Genomic DNA, 22,694 nt, shown 5'->3' on the forward strand with positions numbered 1-22,694 from the left:
GGAGCGGTGAACTTTGACAACATAGCTTATGCATGGATAGCCATCTTCCAGGTAGGACTGTACACACACACAGCATAGCCTAGCATAGCCTAGCATGGATAGCCATCTTCCAGGTAGGACTGTACACACACAGCATAGCCTAGCATAGCCTAGCATGGATAGCCATCTTCCAGGTAGGACTGTACACACACAGCATAGCCTAGCATAGCCTAGCATGGATAGCCATCTTCCAGGTAGGACTGTACACACACAGCATAGCCTAGCATGGATAGCCATCTTCCAGGTAGGACTGTACACACACACACAGCATAGCCTAGCATAGCCTAGCATGGAGAGCCATCTTCCAGGTAGGACTGTACACACACAGCATAGCCTAGCATAGCCTAGCATGGATAACTTCATCACTCAGAGCCAGGTAAATACCCAGCTATAGCCTAGCATGGGTAACCTCACCCCTCAGAGCCAGGTATATACCCAGCTATAGTCTAGCATGGATAACCTAATCACTCAGAGAAAGGTATATACCCAGCCTAGCATGGGTAACCTCATCACTCAGAGCCAGGTATATACCCAGCTATAGTCTAGCATGGATAACCTCATCACTCAGAGCCAGGTATATACCCAGCTATAGCCTAGCATGAATAATCTCATCACTCAGAGCCATGTATATACCCAGCCTAGCATGGGTAACCTCATCACTCAGAGCCAGGTATATACCCAGCCTAACATGGGTAACCTCATCACTCAGAGTCAGGTATATACCCAGCTATAGCCTAGCATGGATAACCTCATCACTCAGAGCTAGGTATAAACCCAGCTATAGCCTAGCATGGGTAACCTCATCACTCAGAGCCAGGTATATACCCAGCCTAGCATGGGTAACCTCATCACTCAGAGCCAGGTATATACCCAGCTATAGCCTAGCATGGATAACCTCATCACTCAGAGCCAGGTATATACCCAGCCTAGCATGGATAACCTCATCACTCAGAGTCAGGTATATACCCAGCCTAGCATGGATAACCGTATCACTCAGAGCCAAGTATATACCCAGCTATAGTCTAGCATGGATAACCTCATCACTCAGAGCCAGGTATATACCCAGCCTAGCATGGATAACCTCACCACTCAGAGCCAAGAATATACCCAGCTATAGCCTAGCATGGATAACCTCATCACTCAGAGCCAGGTATATACCCAGCCTAGCATGGATAACCTCAACACTCAGAGCCAGGTATAAACCCAGCCTAGCATGGGTAACCTCATCACTCAGAGCCAGGTATAAACCCAGCCTAGCATGGGTAACCTTATCACTCAGAGCCAGGTATATACCCAGCCTAGCATGGGTAACTTCATCACTCAGAGTCAGGTATATACCCAGCCTAGCATGGATAACCTCATCACTCACAGCCAAGTATATACCCAGCTATAGTCTAGCATGGATGACCTCATCACTCAGAGCCAGGTATATACCCAGCCTAGCATGGATAACCTCATCACTCAGAGCCAGGTATATACCCAGCCCAGCATGGATAACCTCATCACTCAGAGCCAGGTATATACCCAGCTATAGCCTAGCATGGATAACCTCAACACTCAGAGCCAGGTATATACCCAGCCTAGCATGTATAACCTCATCACTCAGAGCCAGGTATATACCCAGCCTAGCATGGGTAACCTCATCACTCAGAGCCAGGTATATACCCAGCCCAGCATGGATAACCTCATCACTCAGAGCCAGGTATATACCCAGCTATAGCCTAGCATGGGTAAGGGAGGTTGAGGTGTGACTGCAGCAGTCGTTTCAACAGGGATAAGGGGGGTTGAGGTGTGACTGCAGGGGTCTTTTCAACAGGGATAAGGGGGGTTGAGGTGTGACTGCAGCAGTCGTTTCAACAGGGATAAGGGGGGTTGAGGTGTGACTGCAGGGGTCTTTTCAACAGGGATAAGGGGGGTTGAGGTGTGACTGCAGCAGTCGTTTCATCAGGGATAAGGGGAGTTGAGGTGTGACTGCAGCAGTCGTTTCAACAGGGATAAGGGGGGTTGAGGTGTGACTGCAGCAGTCGTTTCAACAGGGATAAGGGGGGTTGAGGTGTGACTGCAGCAGTCGTTTCAACAGGGATAAGGGGGGTTGAGGTGTGACTGCAGCAGTCGTTTCATCAGGGATAAGGGGGGTTGAGGTGTGACTGCAGCAGTCGTTTCAACAGGGATAAGGGGGGTTGAGGTGTGACTGCAGCAGTCGTTTCAACAGGGATAAGGGGGGTTGAGGTGTGACTGCAGCAGTCGTTTCAACAGGGATAAGGGGGGTTGAGGTGTGACTGCAGCAGTCGTTTCAACAGGGATAAGGGGGGTTGAGGTGTGACTGCAGAATTCTTTTCAACAGGGATAAGGGGGGTTGAGGTGTGACTGCAGCAGTCGTTTCAACAAGGATAAGGGGAGTTGAGGTGTGACTGCAACAGTCGTTTCAACAGGGATAAGGGGGGTTGAGGTGTGACTGCAGCAGTCGTTTCAACAGGGATAAGGGGAGTTGAGGTGTGACTACAGCAGTCGTTTCAACAGGGATAAGGGGAGTTGAGGTGTGACTGCAGCAGTCGTTTCAACAGGGATAAGGGGGGTTGAGGTGTGACTGCAGCAGTCGTTTCAACAGGGATAAGGGGGGTTGAGGTGTGACTGCAGCAGTCGTTTCAACAGGGATAAGGGGGGATGAGGTGTGACTGCAGACAGTCTGTTTCAACAGGGATAAGGGGGGTTGAGGTGTGACTGCAGCAGTCGTTTCAACAGGGATAAGGGGAGTTGAGGTGTGACTGCAGCAGTCTTTTCAACAGGGATAAGGGGGGTTAAGGTGTGACTGCAGCAGTCGTTTCAACAGGGATAAGGGGGGTTAAGGTGTGACTGCAGCAGTCGTTTCAACAGGGATAAGGGGGGTTGAGGTGTGACTGCAGGGGTCTTTTCAACAGGGATAAGGGGGGTGGAGGTGTGACTGCAGGGGTCTTTTCAACAGGGATAAGGGGGGTTGAGGTGTGACTGCAGTAGTCGTTTCAACAGGGATAAGGGGGGTTGAGGTGTGACTGCAGCAGTCGTTTCAACAGGGATAAGGGGGGTTGAGGTGTGACTGCAGAGAGTCTTTTCAACAGGGATAAGGGGGGTTGAGGTGTGACTGCAGGGGTCTTTTCAACAGGGATAAGGGGAGTTGAGGTGTGACTGCAGGGGTCTTTTCAACAGGGATAAGGGGGGTTGAGGTGTGACTACAGCAGTCGTTTCAACAGGGATAAGGGGGTTGAGGTGTGACTACAGCAGTCGTTTCAACAGGGATAAGGGGGGTTGAGGTGTGACTACAGCAGTCGTTTCAACAGGGATAAGGGGGTTGAGGTGTGACTGCAGCAGTCGTTTCAACAGGGATAAGGGGGGTTGAGGTGTGACTGCAGGAGTCGTTTCAACAGGGATAAGGGGGGTTGAGGTGTGACTGCAGGGGTCTTTTCAACAGGGATAAGGGGGTTGAGGTGTGACTGCAGCAGTTGTTTCAACAGGGATAAGGGGGGTTGAGGTGTGACTGCAGCAGTCGTTTCAACAGGGATAAGGGGGGTTGAGGTGTGACTGCAGGGGTCGTTTCAACAGGGATAAGGGGGTTGAGGTGTGACTGCAGCAGTCGTTTCAACAGGGATAAGGGGGGTTGAGGTGTGACTGCAGCAGTCGTTTCAACAGGGATAAGGGGGGTTGAGGTGTGACTGCAGGGGTCTTTTCAACAGGGATAAGGGGGGTTGAGGTGTGACTGCAGCAGTCGTTTCAACAGGGATAAGGGGGGTTGAGGTGTGACTGCAGGGGTCTTTTCAACAGGGATAAGGGGGGTTGAGGTGTGACTGCAGCAGTCGTTTCAACAGGGATAAGGGGGGTTGAGGTGTGACTGCAGCAGTCATTTCAACAGGGATAAGGGGGGTTGAGGTGTGACTGCAGGAGTCGTTTCAACAGGGATAAGGGGGGCTGAGGTGTGACTGCATCAGTCATTTCAACAGGGATAAGGGGGGTTAAGGTGTGACTGCAGAAGTCTTTTCAACAGGGATAAGGGGGTTGAGGTGTGACTGCAACAGTCGTTTCAACAGGGATAAGGGGAGTTGAGGTGTGACTACAGGAGTCGTTTCAACGGGGATAAGGGGGGTTGAGGTGTGACTGCAGGGGTCTTTTCAACAGGGATAAGGGGGGTTGAGGTGTGACTGCAGCAGTCGTTTCAACAGGGATAAGGGGGGTTGAGGTGTGACTACAGCAGTCGTTTCAACAGGGATAAGGGGGGTTGAGGTGTGACTGCAGCAGTCGTTTCAACAGGGATAAGGGGGGTTGAGGTGTGACTGCAGAAGTCGTTCCAACAGGGATAAGGGGGGTTGAGGTGTGACTGCAGCAGTCGTTTCAACAGGGATAAGGGGGGTTGAGGTGTGACTGCAGAAGTCGTTTCAACAGGGATAAGGGGGGTTGAGGTGTGACTGCAGAAGTCGTTCCAACAGGGATAAGGGGGGTTGAGGTGTGACTGCAGCAGTCGTTTCAACAGGGATAAGGGGGGTTGAGGTGTGACTGCAGAAGTCGTTCCAACAGGGATAAGGGGGGCTGAGGTGTGACTGCAGCAGTCGTTTCAACAGGGATAAGGGGGGTTGAGGTGTGACTGCAGCAGTCGTTTCAACAGGGATAAGGGCGGTTGAGGTGTGACTGCAGCAGTCGTTTCAACAGGGATAAGGGGGGTTGAGGTGTGACTGCATCATGTCTGTATGCTACCTTACAATTGGCTCATTCATCCCCCCTCCTCACCCCAGTAACTATTCCCCAGGTCGTTGTTGTAAATGAAAATGTGTTCTCAGTCAACTGACCTGGTAACATAAGGGTTAAATAAGAAAGACGTTCCTGTGGTCTGTGTATTAGCAGGTCTGCTGAGTACTGCTTTCATGTCTCTATAACAATCCCCATCCTCTCTCTGTCTCTTTGTGTTTCTTTCTCTCCCTATCTCCCTCTCTCCCCCTCTCTCTCCGACTCTCTCTTTCTCTGTCTCTCTCTCTCTCTCCCCTTCCCTCTCTCTCTCCCTCTCTCACACACCCTCTCTCTCCTGCCCCCCCTCGCTACCCATTCTCTCTCACCCCCTCTCTCCTGCCCCCCCTCTCTCTCTCTCTCTCTTACACTCTTTCTCTCCCTCCCTCCCTCCCCCTCCCTCTCTCTCCCTCCCTCCCCCTCCCTCTCTCTCTCCGTCCCCCTGCTATCTCTCCCCCCTCCCCCTCCCTCCCCCTCCCTCTCTCTCTCCCTCCCCCTCCCTCCCTCCCCCTCCCCCTGCCCCCCCTCCCCCTCCCTCCCCCTCCCTCTCTCTCTCCCTCCCCCTGCTCTCCTCCCCCCTCCCTCCCCCCCTCCCTCTCCCTCCCTCCCTCCCTCCCTCCCCCTCCCTCCCTCTCCCTCCCCCTGCCCCCCCCTCCCTCCCTCCCTCCCCCTCCCTCTCTCTCTCCCTCCCCCTGCTCTCCCCCCTCCCTCCCTCCCCCTCCCTCTCTCTCTCCCTCCCCCTGCTCCCCCTCCCTCCCCCTCCCTCTCTCTCTCCCTCATCCTGCTCCCCCTCCCTCCCCCTCCCTCTCTCTCTCCCTCCCCCTGCTCTCTCCCCACCTCCCCCTCCCTCCCTCTCTCTCTCCCTCCCCCTGCTCTCCTCCCTCCTCCCTCTCCCCCCCTCCCTCCCCCTCCTTCTCTCTCTCCCTCCCCCTGCTCTCTCCCCACCTCCCCCTCCCTCCCCCTCCCTCTCTCCCTCCCTCCCCCTGCTCCCCTCCCTCCCCCTCCCTCCCCCTCCCTCTCTCTCTCCCTCCCCCTGCTCTCCTCCCTCCTCCCTCTCCCCCCCCTCCCTCCCCCTCCTTCTCTCTCTCCCTCCCCCTGCTCTCTCCCCACCTCCCCCTCCCTCCCCCTCCCTCTCTCCCTCCCTCCCTCTGCTCCCCCCCTCCCCCTCCCTCCCCCTCCCTCTCTCTCTCCCTCCCCCTGCCCCCCCCCCCCCCCCCTCCCTCCCCCTCCCTATCTCTCTCCCTCTAGGTGATAACTCTGGAAGGCTGGGTGGACATCATGTACTACGTTATGGATGCTCACTCCTTCTACAATTTTATATATTTTATACTGCTCATCATAGTGAGTATATATATTTTATACTGCTCATCATAGTGAGTATATATATTTTATACTGCTCATCATAGTGAGTATATATATTTTATACTGCTCATCATAGTGAGTATATTTTATACTGCTCATCATAGTGAGTATATTTTATACTGCTCATCATAGTGAGTATATATATTTATACTGCTCATCATAGTGAGTATATATATTTATACTGCTCATCATAGTGACTATATGTTATACTGCTCATCATAGTGAGTATATATATTTATACTGCTCATCATAGTGAGTATATATATTTATACTGCTCATCATAGTGAGTATATATATTTATACTGCTCATCATAGTGAGTATATATATTTATACTGCTCATCATAGTGAGTATATATATTTATACTGCTCATCATAGTGAGTATATATATTTTATACTGCTCATCATAGTGAGTATATATATTTATACTGCTCATCATAGTGAGTATATATATTTATACTGCTCATCATAGTGAGTATATATATTTATACTGCTCATCATAGTGAGTATATATATTTATACTGCTCATCATAGTGAGTATATATATTTATACTGCTCATCATAGTGAGTATATATATATTTTATACTGCTCATCATAGTGAGTATATATATATATATTATTCTGCTCATTATAGTGAGTATATATATATTTTATACTGCTCATCATAGTGACTATATGTTATACTGCTCGGCTGTAGCCCTGTAGACTTGTCATCTCGCCTAGTTGATGCCTAGGCTTTAGTTCAGCAGGCTAATACAGAGGACGTGGGTTCAACGCCAGCCGTCGGTCGTTCTCCTCTCCTTCTGCGGCTCGGCGGTGACCTAGTTTCTCTACAGCACTTTGAAGTAGGCTGGAGGAGGAGGGGGTGCTTAGCAGGCAGAGTCTGAATCACACAGACGCCGATACAGAGTCTGAGCCAGAGTACAGTATAGAATCAGAGGACAGTATAGAATCAGAGTACAGTATAGAATCAGACAGACACTGATACAGAGTACAGTATAGAATCAGAGGACAGTATAGAATCAGAGTACAGTATCGAATCAGAGTACAGTATAGAATCAGACAGACACTGATACAGAGTACAGTATAGAATCAGAGTACAGTATAGAATCAGAGTACAGTATAGAATCAGACAGAAACTGATACAGAGTACAGTATAGAATCAGACAGACACTGATACAGAGTACAGTATAGAATCAGAGTACAGTATAGAATCAGACAGACACTGATACAGAGTACAGTATAGAATCAGAGTACAGTATAGAATCAGAGTACAGTATAGAATCAGAGTACAGTATAGAATCAGAGTACAGTATAGAATCAGAGAACAGTATAGAATCAGAGAACAGTATAGAATCAGAGTACAGTATAGAATCAGAGTACAGTATAGAATCAGACAGACACTGATACAGAGTACAGTATAGAATCAGAGTACAGTATAGAATCAGAGTACAGTATAGAATCAGACAGACACTGATACAGAGTACAGTATAGAATCAGAATACAGTATAGAATCAGAGTACAGTATAGAATCAGACAGACACTGATACAGAGTACAGTATAGAATCAGAGTACAGTATAGAATCAGAGTACAGTATAGAATCAGACAGACACTGATACAGAGTACAGTATAGAATCAGAGTACAGTATAGAATCAGAGTACAGTATAGAATCAGAGTACAGTATAGAATCAGAGTACAGTATAGAATCAGAGAACAGTATAGAATCAGAGTACAGTATAGAATCAGAGTACAGTATAGAATCAGAGTACAGTATAGAATCAGAGTACAGTATAGAATCAGAGAACAGTATAGAATCAGAGTACAGTATAGAATCAGAATACAGTATAGAATCAGAACAGTATAGAATCAGAGAACAGTATAGAATCAGAGTACAGTATAGAATCAGAGTACAGTATAGAATCAGACAGACACTGATACAGAGTACAGTATAGAATCAGAGTACAGTATAGAATCAGAGAACAGTATAGAATCAGAGTACAGTATGGAATCAGAATACAGTATAGAATCAGAGAACAGTATAGAATCAGAGTACAGTATGGAATCAGAATACAGTATAGAATCAGAGAACAGTATAGAATCAGACTACAGTATAGAATCAGAGTACAGTATAGAATCAGAGTACAGTATGGAATCAGAATACAGTATAGAATCAGAGAACAGTATAGAATCAGACTACAGTATAGAATCAGAGTACAGTATAGAATCAGAGTACAGTATAGAATCAGACAGACACTGATACAGAGTACAGTATAGAACCAGAGTACAGTATAGAATCAGAGTACAGTATAGAATCAGACAGACACTGATACAGAGTACAGTATAGAATCAGAGTACAGTATAGAATCAGAGTACAGTATAGAATCAGAGTACAGTATAGAATCAGAGTACAGTATAGAATCAGACAGACACTGATACAGAGTACAGTATAGAATCAGAGTACAGTATAGAATCAGACAGACACTGATACAGAGTACAGTATAGAATCAGAGTACAGTATAGAATCAGAGTACAGTATAGGATCAGACAGAAACTGATACAGAGTACAGTATAGAATCAGACAGACACTGATACAGAGTACAGTATAGAATCAGAGTACAGTATAGAATCAGACAGACACTGATACAGAGTACAGTATAGAATCAGAGTACATTATAGAATCAGAGTACAGTATAGAATCAGAGTACAGTATAGAATCAGAGTACAGTATAGAATCAGAGAACAGTATAGAATCAGAGAACAGTATAGAATCAGAGTACAGTATAGAATCAGAGTACAGTATAGAATCAGACAGACACTGATACAGAGTACAGTATAGAATCAGAGTACAGTATAGAATCAGAGTACAGTATAGAATCAGACAGACACTGATACAGAGTACAGTATAGAATCAGAATACAGTATAGAATCAGAGTACAGTATAGAATCAGACAGACACTGATACAGAGTACAGTATAGAATCAGAGTACAGTATAGAATCAGAGTACAGTATAGAATCAGACAGACACTGATACAGAGTACAGTATAGAATCAGAGTACAGTATAGAATCAGAGTACAGTATAGAATCAGAGTACAGTATAGAATCAGAGTACAGTATAGAATCAGAGTACAGTATAGAATCAGAGTACAGTATAGAATCAGAGTACAGTATAGAATCAGAGTACAGTATAGAATCAGAGTACAGTATAGAATCAGAGAACAGTATAGAATCAGAGTACAGTATAGAATCAGAATACAGTATAGAATCAGAACAGTATAGAATCAGAGAACAGTATAGAATCAGAGTACAGTATAGAATCAGAGTACAGTATAGAGTCAGACAGACACTGATACAGAGTATAGTATAGAATCAGAGTACAGTATAGAATCAGAGTACAGTATAGAATCAGAGTACAGTATGGAATCAGAATACAGTATAGAATCAGAGAACAGTATAGAATCAGAGTACAGTATGGAATCAGAATACAGTATAGAATCAGAGAACAGTATAGAATCAGACTACAGTATAGAATCAGAGTACAGTATAGAATCAGAGTACAGTATGGAATCAGAATACAGTATAGAATCAGAGAACAGTATAGAATCAGACTACAGTATAGAATCAGAGTACAGTATAGAATCAGAGTACAGTATAGAATCAGACAGACACTGATACAGAGTACAGTATAGAACCAGAGTACAGTATAGAATCAGAGTACAGTATAGAATCAGACAGACACTGATACAGAGTACAGTATAGAATCAGAGTACAGTATAGAATCAGAGTACAGTATAGAATCAGAACAGTATAGAATCAGACAGACACTGATACAGAGTACAGTATAGAATCAGAAGAGTATAGAATCAGACAGACACTGATACAGAGTACAGTTAAAACCAGAGTACAGTATAGAATCAGAGTACAGTATAGAATCAGAGTACAGTATAGAATCAGAGTACAGTATAGAATCAGACAGACACTGATACAGAGTACAGTATAGAATCAGAGTACAGTATAGAATCAGAGTACAGTATAGAATCAGAGTACAGTATAGAATCAGACAGACACTGATACAGAGTACAGTATAGAATCAGAGTACAGTATAGAATCAGACAGACACTGATACAGAGTACAGTATAGAATCAGAGTACAGTATAGAATCAGAGTACAGTATAGAATCAGAGTACAGTATAGAATCAGAGGACAGTATAGAATCAGACAGACACTGATACAGAGTACAGTATAGAATCAGAGTACAGTATAGAATCAGACAGACACTGATACAGAGTACAGTATAGAATCAGAGTACAGTATAGAATCAGAGTACAGTATAGAAGCAGACAGACACTGATACAGAGTACAGTATAGAATCAGAATACAGTATAGAATCAGAGTACAGTATAGAATCAGACAGACACTGATACAGAGTACAGTATAGAATCAGAGTACAGTATAGAATCAGAGTACAGTATAGAATCAGACAGACACTGATACAGAGTACAGTATAGAATCAGAGTACAGTATAGAATCAGAGTACAGTATAGAATCAGAGTACAGTATAGAATCAGAGTACAGTATAGAATCAGAGAACAGTATAGAATCAGAGTACAGTATAGAATCAGAGTACAGTATAGAATCAGAGTACAGTATAGAATCAGAGTACAGTATAGAATCAGAGTACAGTATAGAATCAGAATACAGTATAGAATCAGAACAGTATAGAATCAGAGAACAGTATAGAATCAGAGTACAGTATAGAATCAGAGTACAGTATAGAATCAGACAGACACTGATACAGAGTACAGTATAGAATCAGAGTACAGTATAGAATCAGAGAACAGTATAGAATCAGAGTACAGTATGGAATCAGAATACAGTATAGAATCAGAGAACAGTATAGAATCAGAGTACAGTATGGAATCAGAATACAGTATAGAATCAGAGAACAGTATAGAATCAGACTACAGTATAGAATCAGAGTACAGTATAGAATCAGAGTACAGTATGGAATCAGAATACAGTATAGAATCAGAGAACAGTATAGAATCAGACTACAGTATAGAATCAGAGTACAGTATAGAATCAGAGTACAGTATAGAATCAGACAGACACTGATACAGAGTACAGTATAGAACCAGAGTACAGTATAGAATCAGAGTACAGTATAGAATCAGACAGACACTGATCCAGAGTACAGTATAGAATCAGAGTACAGTATAGAATCAGAGTACAGTATAGAATCAGAACAGTATAGAATCAGACAGACACTGATACAGAGTACAGTATAGAATCAGAGTACAGTATAGAATCAGAGTACAGTATAGAATCAGAAGAGTATAGAATCAGACAGACACTGATACAGAGTACAGTATAGAACCAGAGTACAGTATAGAATCAGAGTACAGTATAGAATCAGAGTACAGTATAGAATCAGAGTACAGTATAGAATCAGACAGACACTGATACAGAGTACAGTATAGAATCAGAGTACAGTATAGAATCAGAGTACAGTATAGAATCAGAGTACAGTATAGAATCAGACAGACACTGATACAGAGTACAGTATAGAATCAGAGTACAGTATAGAATCAGACAGACACTGATACAGAGTACAGTATAGAATCAGAGTACAGTATAGAATCAGAGTACAGTATAGAATCAGAGTACAGTATAGAATCAGAGGACAGTATAGAATCAGACAGACACTGATACAGAGTACAGTATAGAATCAGAGTACAGTATAGAATCAGACAGACACTGATACAGAGTACAGTATAGAATCAGAGTACAGTATAGAATCAGAGTACAGTATAGAATCAGAGTACAGTATAGAATCAGACAGACACTGATACAGAGTACAGTATAGAATCAGAGTACAGTATAGAATCAGAGTACAGTATAGAATCAGAGTACAGTATAGAATCAGAGTACAGTATAGAATCAGAGTACAGTATAGAATCAGAGTACAGTATAGAATCAGACAGACACTGATACAGAGTACAGTATAGAATCAGAGTACAGTATAGAATCAGAGTACAGTATAGAATCAGAGTACAGTATAGAATCAGAGTACAGTATAGAATCAGAGTACAGTATAGAATCAGACATACACTGATACAGAGTACAGTATAGAACCAGAGTACAGTATAGAATCAGACAGACACTGATACAGAGTACAGTATAGAATCAGAGTACAGTATAGAATCAGAGTACAGTATAGAATCAGAGTACAGTATAGAATCAGAGTACAGTATAGAATCAGACAGACACTGAATCAGAGTACAGTATAGAATCAGAGTACAGTATAGAATCAGAATACAGTATAGAACCAGAGTACAGTATAGAATCAGACAGACACTGATACAGAGTACAGTATAGAATCAGAATACAGTATAGAATCAGACAGACACTGATACAGAGTACAGTATAGAATCAGAGTACAGTATAGAATCAGAGTACAGTATAGAATCAGAGTACAGTATAGAATCAGAGTACAGTATAGAATCAGAGAACAGTATAGAATCAGAGTACAGTATAGAATCAGAGTACAGTATAGAATCAGAGTACAGTATAGAATCAGAGTACAGTATAGAATCAGAGTACAGTATAGAATCAGAGAACAGTATAGAATCAGAGTACAGTATAGAATCAGAATACAGTATAGAATCAGAACAGTATAGAATCAGAGAACAGTATAGAATCAGAGTACAGTATAGAATCAGAGGACAGTATAGAATCAGAATACAGTATAGAATCAGACAGACACTGATACAGAGTACAGTATAGAATCAGAGTACAGTATAGAATCAGAGTACAGTATAGAATCAGAGAACAGTATAGAATCAGAGTACAGTATGGAATCAGAATACAGTATAGAATCAGAGAACAGTATAGAATCAGAGTACAGTATGGAATCAGAATACAGTATAGAATCAGAGAACAGTATAGAATCAGACTACAGTATAGAATATGAGTACAGTATAGAATCAGAGTACAGTATGGAATCAGAATACAGTATAGAATCAGAGAACAGTATAGAATCAGACTACAGTATAGAATCAGAGTACAGTATAGAATCAGAGTACAGTATAGAATCAGACAGACACTGATACAGAGTACAGTATAGAACCAGAGTACAGTATAGAATCAGAGTACAGTATAGAATCAGACAGACACTGATACAGAGTACAGTATAGAATCAGAGTACAGTATAGAATCAGAGTACAGTATAGAATCAGAACAGTATAGAATCAGACAGACACTGATACAGAGTACAGTATAGAATCAGAGTACAGTATAGAATCAGAGTACAGTATAGAATCAGAACAGTATAGAATCAGACAGACACTGATACAGAGTACAGTATAGAACCAGAGTACAGTATAGAATCAGAGTACAGTATAGAATCAGAGTACAGCATAGAATCAGAGTACAGTATAGAATCAGACAGACACTGATACAGAGTACAGTATAGAATCAGAGTACAGTATAGAATCAGAGTACAGTATAGAATCAGAGTACAGTATAGAATCAGACAGACACTGATACAGAGTACAGTATAGAATCAGAGTACAGTATAGAATCAGACAGACACTGATACAGAGTACAGTATAGAATCAGAGTACAGTATAGAATCAGAGTACAGTATAGAATCAGAGTACAGTATAGAATCAGAGTACAGTATAGAATCAGACAGACACTGATACAGAGTACAGTATAGAATCAGAGTACAGTATAGAATCAGACAGACACTGATACAGAGTACAGTATAGAATCAGAGTACAGTATAGAATCAGAGTACAGTATAGAATCAGAGTACAGTATAGAATCAGACAGACACTGATACAGAGTACAGTATAGAATCAGAGTACAGTATAGAATCAGAGTACAGTATAGAATCAGACAGACACTGATACAGAGTACAGTATAGAATCAGAATACAGTATAGAATCAGACAGACACTGATACAGAGTACAGTATAGAATCAGAGTACAGTATAGAATCAGAGTACAGTATAGAATCAGAGTACAGTATAGAATCAGAGTACAGTATAGAATCAGAGAACAGTATAGAATCAGAGTACAGTATAGAATCAGAGTACAGTATAGAATCAGAGTACAGTATAGAATCAGAGTACAGTATAGAATCAGAGTACAGTATAGAATCAGAGTACAGTATAGAATCAGAGAACAGTATAGAATCAGAGTACAGTATAGAATCAGAATACAGTATAGAATCAGAACAGTATAGAATCAGAGAACAGTATAGAATCAGAGTACAGTATAGAATCAGAGGACAGTATAGAATCAGAATACAGTATAGAATCAGACAGACACTGATACAGAGTACAGTATAGAATCAGAGTACAGTATAGAATCAGAGTACAGTATAGAATCAGAGAACAGTATAGAATCAGAGTACAGTATGGAATCAGAATACAGTATAGAATCAGAGAACAGTATAGAATCAGAGTACAGTATGGAATCAGAATACAGTATAGAATCAGAGAACAGTATAGAATCAGACTACAGTATAGAATATGAGTACAGTATAGAATCAGAGTACAGTATGGAATCAGAATACAGTATAGAATCAGAGAACAGTATAGAATCAGACTACAGTATAGAATCAGAGTACAGTATAGAATCAGAGTACAGTATAGAATCAGACAGACACTGATACAGAGTACAGTATAGAACCAGAGTACAGTATAGAATCAGAGTACAGTATAGAATCAGACAGACACTGATACAGAGTACAGTATAGAATCAGAGTACAGTATAGAATCAGAACAGTATAGAATCAGACAGACACTGATACAGAGTACAGTATAGAATCAGAGTACAGTATAGAATCAGAGTACAGTATAGAATCAGAACAGTATAGAATCAGACAGACACTGATACAGAGTACAGTATAGAACCAGAGTACAGTATAGAATCAGAGTACAGTATAGAATCAGAGTACAGCATAGAATCAGAGTACAGTATAGAATCAGACAGACACTGATACAGAGTACAGTATAGAATCAGAGTACAGTATAGAATCAGAGTACAGTATAGAATCAGACAGACACTGATACAGAGTACAGTATAGAATCAGAGTACAGTATAGAATCAGACAGACACTGATACAGAGTACAGTATAGAATCAGAGTACAGTATAGAATCAGAGTACAGTATAGAATCAGAGTACAGTATAGAATCAGAGTACAGTATAGAATCAGACAGACACTGATACAGAGTACAGTATAGAATCAGAGTACAGTATAGAATCAGACAGACACTGATACAGAGTACAATATAGAATCAGAGTACAGTATAGAATCAGAGTACAGTATAGAATCAGAGTACAGTATAGAATCAGACAGACACTGATACAGAGTACAGTATAGAATCAGAGTACAGTATAGAATCAGAGTACAGTATAGAATCAGAGTACAGTATAGAATCAGACAGACACTGATACAGAGTACAGTATAGAATCAGAATACAGTATAGAATCAGACAGACACTGATACAGAGTACAGTATAGAATCAGAGTACAGTATAGAATCAGAGTACAGTATAGAATCAGAGAACAGTATAGAATCAGAGTACAGTATGGAATCAGAATACAGTATAGAATCAGAGAACAGTATAGAATCAGAGTACAGTATGGAATCAGAATACAGTATAGAATCAGAGAACAGTATAGAATCAGACTACAGTATAGAATATGAGTACAGTATAGAATCAGAGTACAGTATGGAATCAGAATACAGTATAGAATCAGAGAACAGTATAGAATCAGACTACAGTATAGAATCAGAGTACAGTATAGAATCAGAGTACAGTATAGAATCAGACAGACACTGATACAGAGTACAGTATAGAACCAGAGTACAGTATAGAATCAGAGTACAGTATAGAATCAGACAGACACTGATACAGAGTACAGTATAGAATCAGAGTACAGTATAGAATCAGAGTACAGTATAGAATCAGAACAGTATAGAATCAGACAGACACTGATACAGAGTACAGTATAGAATCAGAGTACAGTATAGAATCAGAGTACAGTATAGAATCAGACAGACACTGATACAGAGTACAGTATAGAATCAGAGTACAGTATAGAATCAGAGAACAGTATAGAATCAGAGTACAGTATGGAATCAGAATACAGTATAGAATCAGAGAACAGTATAGAATCAGAGTACAGTATGGAATCAGAATACAGTATAGAATCAGAGAACAGTATAGAATCAGACTACAGTATAGAATCAGAGTACAGTATAGAATCAGAGTACAGTATGGAATCAGAATACAGTATAGAATCAGAGAACAGTATAGAATCAGACTACAGTATAGAATCAGAGTACAGTATAGAATCAGAGTACAGTATAGAATCAGACAGACACTGATACAGAGTACAGTATAGAACCAGAGTACAGTATAGAATCAGAGTACAGTATAGAATCAGACAGACACTGATCCAGAGTACAGTATAGAATCAGAGTACAGTATAGAATCAGAGTACAGTATAGAATCAGAACAGTATAGAATCAGACAGACACTGATACAGAGTACAGTATAGAATCAGAGTACAGTATAGAATCAGAGTACAGTATAGAATCAGAAGAGTATAGAATCAGACAGACACTGATACAGAGTACAGTATAGAACCAGAGTACAGTATAGAATCAGAGTACAGTATAGAATCAGAGTACAGTATAGAATCAGAGTACAGTATAGAATCAGACAGACACTGATACAGAGTACAGTATAGAATCAGAGTACAGTATAGAATCAGAGTACAGTATAGAATCAGAGTACAGTATAGAATCAGACAGACACTGATACAGAGTACAGTATAGAATCAGAGTACAGTATAGAATCAGACAGACACTGATACAGAGTACAGTATAGAATCAGAGTACAGTATAGAATCAGAGTACAGTATAGAATCAGAGTACAGTATAGAATCAGAGGACAGTATAGAATCAGACAGACACTGATACAGAGTACAGTATAGAATCAGAGTACAGTATAGAATCAGACAGACACTGATACAGAGTACAGTATAGAATCAGAGTACAGTATAGAATCAGAGTACAGTATAGAATCAGAGTACAGTATAGAATCAGACAGACACTGATACAGAGTACAGTATAGAATCAGAGTACAGTATAGAATCAGAGTACAGTATAGAATCAGAGTACAGTATAGAATCAGAGTACAGTATAGAATCAGAGTACAGTATAGAATCAGAGTACAGTATAGAATCAGACAGACACTGATACAGAGTACAGTATAGAATCAGAGTACAGTATAGAATCAGAGTACAGTATAGAATCAGAGTACAGTATAGAATCAGAGTACAGTATAGAATCAGAGTACAGTATAGAATCAGACATACACTGATACAGAGTACAGTATAGAACCAGAGTACAGTATAGAATCAGACAGACACTGATACAGAGTACAGTATAGAATCAGAGTACAGTATAGAATCAGAGTACAGTATAGAATCAGAGTACAGTATAGAATCAGAGTACAGTATAGAATCAGACAGACACTGAATCAGAGTACAGTATAGAATCAGAGTACAGTATAGAATCAGAATACAGTATAGAACCAGAGTACAGTATAGAATCAGACAGACACTGATACAGAGTACAGTATAGAATCAGAATACAGTATAGAATCAGACAGACACTGATACAGAGTACAGTATAGAATCAGAGTACAGTATAGAATCAGAGTACAGTATAGAATCAGAGTACAGTATAGAATCAGAGTACAGTATAGAATCAGAGAACAGTATAGAATCAGAGTACAGTATAGAATCAGAGTACAGTATAGAATCAGAGTACAGTATAGAATCAGAGTACAGTATAGAATCAGAGTACAGTATAGAATCAGAGAACAGTATAGAATCAGAGTACAGTATAGAATCAGAATACAGTATAGAATCAGAACAGTATAGAATCAGAGAACAGTATAGAATCAGAGTACAGTATAGAATCAGAGGACAGTATAGAATCAGAATACAGTATAGAATCAGACAGACACTGATACAGAGTACAGTATAGAATCAGAGTACAGTATAGAATCAGAGTACAGTATAGAATCAGAGAACAGTATAGAATCAGAGTACAGTATGGAATCAGAATACAGTATAGAATCAGAGAACAGTATAGAATCAGAGTACAGTATGGAATCAGAATACAGTATAGAATCAGAGAACAGTATAGAATCAGACTACAGTATAGAATATGAGTACAGTATAGAATCAGAGTACAGTATGGAATCAGAATACAGTATAGAATCAGAGAACAGTATAGAATCAGACTACAGTATAGAATCAGAGTACAGTATAGAATCAGAGTACAGTATAGAATCAGACAGACACTGATACAGAGTACAGTATAGAACCAGAGTACAGTATAGAATCAGAGTACAGTATAGAATCAGACAGACACTGATACAGAGTACAGTATAGAATCAGAGTACAGTATAGAATCAGAGTACAGTATAGAATCAGAACAGTATAGAATCAGACAGACACTGATACAGAGTACAGTATAGAATCAGAGTACAGTATAGAATCAGAGTACAGTATAGAATCAGAACAGTATAGAATCAGACAGACACTGATACAGAGTACAGTATAGAACCAGAGTACAGTATAGAATCAGAGTACAGTATAGAATCAGAGTACAGCATAGAATCAGAGTACAGTATAGAATCAGACAGACACTGATACAGAGTACAGTATAGAATCAGAGTACAGTATAGAATCAGAGTACAGTATAGAATCAGAGTACAGTATAGAATCAGACAGACACTGATACAGAGTACAGTATAGAATCAGAGTACAGTATAGAATCAGACAGACACTGATACAGAGTACAGTATAGAATCAGAGTACAGTATAGAATCAGAGTACAGTATAGAATCAGAGTACAGTATAGAATCAGAGTACAGTATAGAATCAGACAGACACTGATACAGAGTACAGTATAGAATCAGAGTACAGTATAGAATCAGACAGACACTGATACAGAGTACAGTATAGAATCAGAGTACAGTATAGAATCAGAGTACAGTATAGAATCAGAGTACAGTATAGAATCAGACAGACACTGATACAGAGTACAGTATAGAATCAGAGTACAGTATAGAATCAGAGTACAGTATAGAATCAGACAGACACTGATACAGAGTACAGTATAGAATCAGAATACAGTATAGAATCAGACAGACACTGATACAGAGTACAGTATAGAATCAGAGTACAGTATAGAATCAGAGTACAGTATAGAATCAGAGTACAGTATAGAATCAGAGTACAGTATAGAATCAGAGAACAGTATAGAATCAGAGTACAGTATAGAATCAGAGTACAGTATAGAATCAGAGTACAGTATAGAATCAGAGTACAGTATAGAATCAGAGTACAGTATAGAATCAGAGTACAGTATAGAATCAGAGAACAGTATAGAATCAGAGTACAGTATAGAATCAGAATACAGTATAGAATCAGAACAGTATAGAATCAGAGAACAGTATAGAATCAGAGTACAGTATAGAATCAGAGGACAGTATAGAATCAGAATACAGTATAGAATCAGACAGACACTGATACAGAGTACAGTATAGAATCAGAGTACAGTATAGAATCAGAGTACAGTATAGAATCAGAGAACAGTATAGAATCAGAGTACAGTATGGAATCAGAATACAGTATAGAATCAGAGAACAGTATAGAATCAGAGTACAGTATGGAATCAGAATACAGTATAGAATCAGAGAACAGTATAGAATCAGACTACAGTATAGAATATGAGTACAGTATAGAATCAGAGTACAGTATGGAATCAGAATACAGTATAGAATCAGAGAACAGTATAGAATCAGACTACAGTATAGAATCAGAGTACAGTATAGAATCAGAGTACAGTATAGAATCAGACAGACACTGATACAGAGTACAGTATAGAACCAGAGTACAGTATAGAATCAGAGTACAGTATAGAATCAGACAGACACTGATACAGAGTACAGTATAGAATCAGAGTACAGTATAGAATCAGAACAGTATAGAATCAGACAGACACTGATACAGAGTACAGTATAGAATCAGAGTACAGTATAGAATCAGAGTACAGTATAGAATCAGAACAGTATAGAATCAGACAGACACTGATACAGAGTACAGTATAGAACCAGAGTACAGTATAGAATCAGAGTACAGTATAGAATCAGAGTACAGCATAGAATCAGAGTACAGTATAGAATCAGACAGACACTGATACAGAGTACAGTATAGAATCAGAGTACAGTATAGAATCAGAGTACAGTATAGAATCAGACAGACACTGATACAGAGTACAGTATAGAATCAGAGTACAGTATAGAATCAGACAGACACTGATACAGAGTACAGTATAGAATCAGAGTACAGTATAGAATCAGAGTACAGTATAGAATCAGAGTACAGTATAGAATCAGAGTACAGTATAGAATCAGACAGACACTGATACAGAGTACAGTATAGAATCAGAGTACAGTATAGAATCAGACAGACACTGATACAGAGTACAATATAGAATCAGAGTACAGTATAGAATCAGAGTACAGTATAGAATCAGAGTACAGTATAGAATCAGACAGACACTGATACAGAGTACAGTATAGAATCAGAGTACAGTATAGAATCAGAGTACAGTATAGAATCAGAGTACAGTATAGAATCAGACAGACACTGATACAGAGTACAGTATAGAATCAGAATACAGTATAGAATCAGACAGACACTGATACAGAGTACAGTATAGAATCAGAGTACAGTATAGAATCAGAGTACAGTATAGAATCAGAGAACAGTATAGAATCAGAGTACAGTATGGAATCAGAATACAGTATAGAATCAGAGAACAGTATAGAATCAGAGTACAGTATGGAATCAGAATACAGTATAGAATCAGAGAACAGTATAGAATCAGACTACAGTATAGAATATGAGTACAGTATAGAATCAGAGTACAGTATGGAATCAGAATACAGTATAGAATCAGAGAACAGTATAGAATCAGACTACAGTATAGAATCAGAGTACAGTATAGAATCAGAGTACAGTATAGAATCAGACAGACACTGATACAGAGTACAGTATAGAACCAGAGTACAGTATAGAATCAGAGTACAGTATAGAATCAGACAGACACTGATACAGAGTACAGTATAGAATCAGAGTACAGTATAGAATCAGAGTACAGTATAGAATCAGAACAGTATAGAATCAGACAGACACTGATACAGAGTACAGTATAGAATCAGAGTACAGTATAGAATCAGAGTACAGTATAGAATCAGAACAGTATAGAATCAGACAGACACTGATACAGAGTACAGTATAGAACCAGAGTACAGTATAGAATCAGAGTACAGTATAGAATCAGAGTACAGCATAGAATCAGAGTACAGTATAGAATCAGACAGACACTGATACAGAGTACAGTATAGAATCAGAGTACAGTATAGAATCAGAGTACAGTATAGAATCAGAGTACAGTATAGAATCAGACAGACACTGATACAGAGTACAGTATAGAATCAGAGTACAGTATAGAATCAGACAGACACTGATACAGAGTACAGTATAGAATCAGAGTACAGTATAGAATCAGAGTACAGTATAGAATCAGAGTACAGTATAGAATCAGAGTACAGTATAGAATCAGACAGACACTGATACAGAGTACAGTATAGAATCAGAGTACAGTATAGAATCAGACAGACACTGATACAGAGTACAGTATAGAATCAGAGTACAGTATAGAATCAGAGTACAGTATAGAATCAGAGTACAGTATAGAATCAGACAGACACTGATACAGAGTACAGTATAGAATCAGAGTACAGTATAGAATCAGAGTACAGTATAGAATCAGACAGACACTGATACAGAGTACAGTATAGAATCAGAATACAGTATAGAATCAGACAGACACTGATACAGAGTACAGTATAGAATCAGAGTACAGTATAGAATCAGAGTACAGTGTAGAATCAGAGTACAGTATAGAATCAGAGTACAGTATAGAATCAGAGAACAGTATAGAATCAGAGTACAGTATAGAATCAGAGTACAGTATAGAATCAGAGTACAGTATAGAATCAGAGTACAGTATAGAATCAGAGTACAGTATAGAATCAGAGTACAGTATAGAATCAGAGAACAGTATAGAATCAGAGTACAGTATAGAATCAGAATACAGTATAGAATCAGAACAGTATAGAATCAGAGAACAGTATAGAATCAGAGTACAGTATAGAATCAGAGGACAGTATAGAATCAGAATACAGTATAGAATCAGACAGACACTGATACAGAGTACAGTATAGAATCAGAGTACAGTATAGAATCAGAGTACAGTATAGAATCAGAGAACAGTATAGAATCAGAGTACAGTATGGAATCAGAATACAGTATAGAATCAGAGAACAGTATAGAATCAGAGTACAGTATGGAATCAGAATACAGTATAGAATCAGAG

General features: G+C 40.0%; 1 protein-coding gene across 1 annotated transcript in view; it reads left to right on the top strand.

Annotated features, from left to right (window-relative positions):
- Window positions 1-22,694, top strand: part of LOC129844190 (voltage-dependent T-type calcium channel subunit alpha-1H-like) — a 105,515-nt gene that overhangs the window by 31,562 nt on the left and 51,259 nt on the right. The window contains exons 7-8 of the mRNA XM_055912613.1: window positions 1-51; window positions 6,034-6,126. The exon at window positions 1-51 is cut by the window's left edge and continues 247 nt beyond it. Coding sequence (XP_055768588.1) covers window positions 1-51; window positions 6,034-6,126 — 144 coding nt within the window. The remainder of the gene's footprint in view (window positions 52-6,033; window positions 6,127-22,694) is intronic.

The sequence above is a fragment of the Salvelinus fontinalis genome, unplaced genomic scaffold, assembly GCF_029448725.1.
Source record: "Salvelinus fontinalis isolate EN_2023a unplaced genomic scaffold, ASM2944872v1 scaffold_0192, whole genome shotgun sequence".
NCBI lineage: Eukaryota > Metazoa > Chordata > Actinopteri > Salmoniformes > Salmonidae > Salvelinus > Salvelinus fontinalis.